The sequence below is a fragment of the Salminus brasiliensis genome, chromosome 4, assembly GCF_030463535.1.
Source record: "Salminus brasiliensis chromosome 4, fSalBra1.hap2, whole genome shotgun sequence".
NCBI lineage: Eukaryota > Metazoa > Chordata > Actinopteri > Characiformes > Bryconidae > Salminus > Salminus brasiliensis.
Window position 1 is genome coordinate 39,829,718 of NC_132881.1, and position 6,327 is coordinate 39,836,044.

Sequence of the window (6,327 nt, forward strand, 5' to 3'; positions counted from 1 at the left end):
GTTACAACTACAGGACTTAAAGGATCTGCTGCTAATGTCTTGGTACCAGATACCATAGGACACCTTCAGAGGTCTTGAGGAGTCCATGCCTTAAATGCTCAGATCTGTTGTTGCAGCACGAAGGGGGACTACTTAATATTAAGCAGGTGGTACTAATGCTATGGATAATAGGTGTATGTGTGTGGGAGTATGCCTTAGACATAAAACTTTATATTACATTATATTATAAAATTAAATCTTTCAAATTGCCGACCCATTACAACAGAAACACGTCCATCTGAAAGGTCAACTTTTTTTTATTGGCATCCAGTAAAAGCATCAGTTTTCATCCACAATTTCATCACATTTCAAATAAAAGAAAATCTTTTACATATAAAACACACACTTAAGACAGGACTGACTAGGGTGAAATGAACTCACACACTATTAAATAAGATAATCTCATTTAGCAAAACAAAGCAGTTACAGAGGCACTGCAGCAAAGAACAGAAAATACCCGACTACACACTTTCTGAAACCAGGATGCAAAGTAACCTGAAACAACATGAGCAAAATGAGCAAAACTAAGAAATGAAGGTTTTTACTGGTAAACGCGACTATATGAAGTTAAGAAAATTGGAAATGGCGAGTCTTGGTGTGTAAAGGTGGCAAATCAAAGCAGAATACAATAGTTGATCACTAATATAATAATATTGTAATTGTGTTCATATGCAGCCTTTTTTGGGCTGAATATATCCTTAATAATATCCTTAGTCTATGGGAACAAATTATAAGCTCTCTGTAAATAGATTTTGTAACAGCAGCCGTTTTTTAATACTATGGTCCTTTTTCACCCATGTGAGTTATCCACTGATCTTACAGTGACTTTAAATGGAAATTATGAATTTTTCTGCATTTTTAAGTCACTTACATTTCAGAATTCCTGCATAAATAGTTGAGATGACAAATGTATTCAGGTGGTCTGATGTAAAATTACTGTATTTAAAATGATAGTGATAGGAACCAGGGGTCTAAAAATGTACTCTATCCATCTTTACTATCCAGTATCACCACTAATTTTACACATGCCTTCTGAGTTTTTATATGTAATATTAATAATGGTAAAATAGTGGTAAATCTTAAAATATAAGTTTTATCTGGGGTGTATTTTTGGCTTATAACACCCTGCTCATACCTCTCCTCCATTAACACATTTTAATACATTTAACAAAAATACATTTAAGGCCAGATCCTAAACCAACCACAAAACAGTGTCTCAGGCATTCGGCTTTAGATGTCTGGTTTCTATATCTACTGTCTAGCATGGTGCATTTCACACCAAACCATTCTGAACATGAATGAACAATTAAATTAAGAAAAAAATGATTTTCTCTTTATTCCAAAAGGGGTAGAAGAGGGTTTTATGGGAAAGAACATGGTTATAAAGGCAGATGACTTTTGTTGAGTTTGATCAACTGGAGAGATTTCTTCTAATTTGATCTCCCTTCAAATGAAGCCCTGGGTGTATAGTATATACTGATAATTCAGTGTATTTGTGTTGAATAGAGCACTAAGGCTGTGCTTTATTTTGTAGTTAGCGGCATGCTACTATGACATATTTGGCAATCCAAGTTTAAGCTAGATTTACAAAGGCAAGAATGAAGGGAATTTAAAATAAATATCACCTCCATCACATCCTGTAGTAAATAAATATGTTGAACCCCTACACTTCTTGTTCTGTCTACATTTTTCTCATTTACTTTACTGAATCCTCTGAATTAAGTCAAAATATGCACATTGCTACATGTAAGCTAATGCTACTGTGCACTGAATTGACATCATTAGACTGCAGCAAGCTTTGCCAGTCTGGTAGTTGGATTGTATTAGCAAGTTTAGCTTGAGAAGAAGTTGTTTATAGCACTGGTTGTTACCAGCTTGGTCACACTGATAGACCAGCTAAACCAACTCAAATGAAGCCATATGTTGTGCTGGTCAAGAGCTAAGCTGCTCAACCAGCTTGTTTAACAGCACAAGGTCTGGTTTCACCTGGATGGTAACGTGGGCTATGATGCTGAAACACGCCAGAGCTTTCCCTTCTTAGCTTGCTTAGGCTACACTTTTCAACATGACCTGACTGAAAGTGGTTTTCACCTCTTTTGTGGTCATTCTTAAAGAAGGATGACAAACTAACGTGATATGACCGCCTTTCTAACTGATGCTCAGCAGCATTAGCTTGCATGTAGCGATATTAGTATTACGACACTCAAATGATCTCAGCATCCAGAGGATCCAGTTAAGTACAGGAGACAAAAATGCACACAGAACATAACATATAGAGTTCATTTTCAATGAAACTTGCTCTCGGAGTGCCGAATATAGGCCTAACATGGCACCGGCTGCAAAATGACAGCATGGCTTCAGTGGTCTAGTAGTGTATTGACAACTGTGGTTCTAGTGATTGTTCAGGTCAGATCCATGTTTGCGCTGGTGTGATCTGAGATGGTCGAGGCGTTTAAAGCTGAGTCCACACACCCTGCAGCAGTACGGCCTCTCTCCGGTGTGCGTCCGCTGGTGGACTTTTAAGATGTCGGCCCGGGTGAAGCTTTTGTCGCACATGCTGCACTGGTGCGGTTTCTCCTGTGTGTGAATGCGGCGGTGCAACTTGAGGTTCCACAGGCGGCTGAACTTGTTCCCGCAGAGCGCGCAGCTGTAGGGCTTGTCTCCGGCCTGGCTGCACCGGTGCCTCCGCAGGTCGCTGAAAGACGAGTAGCCTTTCCCGCAGTGACTGCACAGGTGCAGTCCGTCCCTCTGGTGGATGCGTTGGTGGACTTTCAGGTTGCAGGCTTGGGTGAACTTCTTCCCACACTGGTTGCAGACATAGCCAGGTGACGTGTTGGCTCTGTGAGTGAGCATGTGGGTCTTTAAAGACACCTGGTCTGGAAAACTGATCATACACTGAGAACAAGTGTGAGGTGTTTTGTCTCTCTCTACAGCCATTTCCATAGATTCACCGTGGTTCAGGTCTACTGGGTGGCTAAACGCATCTCCGCTGTAAAAGCAATTACTACTGTCACTAACTGCATCTCTGCTGAACAAGGAATGTGCCCGATGTCCTGAGTCTCCAATAAGTCCACCTGGAACCTGAGGAAGAGCACTTATGTCCTGCAAATATCCCTCTTCATTAATAAGCAAACAGTTCAGATCACCTGCGTCCGGTGTGTTATGTAAAGAGGACGACCCTTTGTTTCCTCTCTTATTTCTAACGCGTCTTCCACTTTCTGCAGATGTACCCAGATCAGTTGGCAAAGAACCGGACAGTGCCCCGAATCCCAAAACCTCGCCACTTCTCTGTGTGGACTCTGTTAGTCCGTTCAGTTCTCCTATATCCAGCTCTTGATTTCCATAGTTTCCCAAGTCCTCCATGTTGTAGCGAGTTCTATATTGCAGAGCCTGGATATTATCTGGTTCAGGGACAGGGTTAGTGGCTTGATCTAAGCCTGAGCTCCAGTCATCCTGAATCTGCTGCAACTCCTGCTCACTGTAGGTCTTACTATGAGCGGAGTTGTCAGAACCTTCTGCTGTTGAAAAAACACACAAGAAATAAAGAATGTGTGTAAAGAAAGCAGCATAGTTTGTAAATAATGCTGATTTAAAATGATTCACTTTCAGTTGTGAAATGTGTTATAAAGCTGAACTGCTTAGAAAAGTAACACACTGCCACAAAGATAAGTCATATTTAGCTGAAGTTTTAGATCCAAATGCTCTACTTACAACTGCATGTGCATTAAACAAATAACAGTTCTGAACTTTCAGACATTCATTAACTCATACCTTCAGAGGTCAGTCTCCACCCATCCTGTGGCTCAGTGCCAGCATGAACAGCTTCTGCTTTAAGCATGCAGTCCAGCTTTCCTTCCTCTTGAGCTGCATTCTGCAAATAGCACATACAACCACAACCACCACATAACACTGCTTAAAAAAAACTGCACAACAAAATGTGTTGACACTTCATAGACATTCTCTACAACACTGGATAGACATCAAGATTTATAACTAATCTGCTTTTCACACCTAAATCTGAGTACCAGCAGCAAACTACAACTACGAAACACAGAAATGAACTGCTGTGAATTTCTGTCAAAAGCCAGCAGCTCGTTTATGTTTGGTCTGAACAGATAATTACATGCACTGCCCACCTCTGGAGGTTTCATTTGATTGGATACACCCTCAGATTCCACAATTCCAGAAAGTTCATCCTTCTTCTCAACTCCACAGCTCTTCCAATTCTCCTCCACTTCTCTCTCCTTTTTAAGATGTTGAGCATTTTCCACACCTATTGGATGATCAAAATAAATCAGATATCAAAAGAAATGCACAGCTGCATAAGCTTGAACGGATCTAGGGATGCACAATATCTGCCCAGTTTCATTTCTTTTACTCGCACATTGTGTACATGATGAAGTGCAACATTAACACTGCAACATGTTGGATCATTGAATTCCTGTATTTTTTAATATCACAATATGTATCGTACAAAAACACACCACTGCAATGTCAGTTGTTTCCTATAACATGCAGCTCTAAATGGATCCCAGTATATCCCTGTATGTCAAAGTCAATCTATGTGTATTACACTTTGAGAAAATGGCAACTTAACAGGAAAAGAAACTCTCTTAACGTTCATAGGAAACCAATGTTAAAATACTTAAGTAATTATAGTAATTTTGGAGCATTTCTATTGGTCCATTATTCATGAAATTTTGGCACAACGTGAAAGACAGATGGAAGATTTAATTTCAGTCAAAAGTGACAAACAAAAAGGGGATTCTGGGATTTTCTGTACATTTCGTAATATTTTATTTTGTTCTCTAATCTTACCCTGCTGAGAAAATAAACAGTCTGCCAGCTTATACTTCGTTAGCGTTTCACAGTTTAACTGGTCTACCAGCATGACCAACCCATCCACTGTAGTCAACGAGTATTATAGAGCCGGCAATAAATCTAATCGAAGAGCATGACCAGTCTGACCACACTGATCCACCAGTATGACAAGCTTGACCAAACTTAGCCATGCAGATAGACAAGCTAGTCATCCATCAAACTCAAATAAAAACTCTATGCCGGTCAGCTTAACCAGCTCTCCACCTTAAACCAGCTTTACAACCTCCCAAGGACCAACTTAGACCATCTGAAACCAGCTACCAGCAGGCTGATCTGATCTTGAGCTGGATTTCTCAGCAGGGATAGTCTGATCCTTTGTGTATATATATGTTTAAGACACTAAAGAACCCCATCTGTCTAGATCTGATCATCTCAACGTTTACAACTCACCTGTTTGGGTGTGTGAGGCTGTCTTGCTCTTTCCCTCGTCAGACAGCCTGGCATTGCCACAGTCTGCACACCTGAGCCTTCTCCCCTCTTGTTGGTCTTTGCGCTTCGTCTCGGACCACTGAAGTCTCTTCTTCAGAGATTCAATCTGCTCTCTGCTTCGAGACACTTCCTCCAGAAAACTGTCCTCCACCAGCCTGGTGATCTCAAAAATAGCAGCTTTAAAAACAGTCTCCATGACGCCGGAGAGCTGGGTCTGAAACGTGGGGATGATTTCAGACATTTTGAGCGTTGAATGGGGTGAAGCAGAAGAAGCAGAGGAGCAGGTGAAGCAGAGGAAGCAGAGGAGCAGAGGAAGCAGCAGCAGCTAGCTGATAGCTATGATCTAGAGCCCCCCTGAGCGTGGGACCACTTTTGTGTCCGTCAACCGCTAGATAGCATGAGCGCACGGTTAGCTGGCTATGGTTCTTAAAATATAAATAAATGTATTATTGTGGCTTTCAGTTGTTGGTAAAGCCGTGAACCCTTTGTCTGAACGTGGTAAGGCTAATCTGCGTTAGGCTGCGTTGTCTTAGCTAGCTCAACTCAAATAACAGGCAGGCACTCGGTAGCTAGCCAGGTAGCTAACCAGCGAAGCTAACGTCCACAATACTTCATTATTCCCGGGTTTCTCCCAAAATATAACCTTTAAAACCCAGAAATAATGAACACCTATACTTAATAAAGCAGATAACTTAGCTAGAGTACGAAACGTCTGCGGCAGTGTGGAGAGAAGAGTGAAAGTTCGTCCTAATCCAGGCTGTGCTCCTCTTTGTGATGGGGAACTAAAATAATGTTACACCGAAGCGGAGACGGCCGGGCGTGTTCACACGGTCCAGTGACCTTTAGGCCACAAAGGCCGTAAATGTGTTCCTTACTAATGAACCTCATCAGTTACAAAAAAAGACCAATTTACTGATCAAAAAGCATAAACAATAAACCCTAATGTTTACTGATATGGGTCACACACAGCTCAGAGGT

At 41.3% G+C, this 6,327-nt stretch overlaps 1 protein-coding gene across 2 annotated transcripts; it reads right to left on the reverse strand.

The window, feature by feature from the left end:
• Positions 1 to 289: 289 nt before the first annotated feature.
• On the reverse strand, positions 290 to 6,120 carry LOC140554206 (uncharacterized). Of its 2 annotated transcripts, none has more exons than XM_072677064.1 (4): positions 5,311 to 6,120; positions 4,176 to 4,312; positions 3,811 to 3,910; positions 290 to 3,554 (listed from the first exon to the last, which is right to left on the reverse strand). In XM_072677064.1, exons 1-4 carry the CDS (start codon positions 5,588 to 5,590, stop codon positions 2,431 to 2,433), a joined length of 1,641 nt encoding a protein of 546 aa, XP_072533165.1. In that variant the 5' UTR covers positions 5,591 to 6,120; the 3' UTR covers positions 290 to 2,430. The 2 variants fall into 2 exon arrangements, with proteins under 2 accessions (XP_072533165.1, XP_072533164.1); XM_072677063.1 differs by having other exon boundaries at positions 290 to 3,557.
• Between the last annotated feature and the right edge of the window lie 207 nt (positions 6,121 to 6,327).

What these genes read in the sequence shown, in the direction of transcription:
- LOC140554206 (XM_072677063.1), bottom strand. Translation starts at nt 5,590, where the DNA reads ATGTCTGAAATCATCCCCACGTTTCAGACCCAGCTCTCCGGCGTCATG. An exon ending in ATCAAATGAAACCTCCAGAG is followed by an intron (nt 3,911 to 4,175) that starts GTGGGCAGTGCA and finishes TGCTATTTGCAG; the next exon opens with AATGCAGCTCAAGAGGAAGG. An exon ending in GTGGAGACTGACCTCTGAAG is followed by an intron (nt 3,558 to 3,810) that starts GTATGAGTTAAT and finishes TTTTTTCAACAG; the next exon opens with CAGAAGGTTCTGACAACTCC.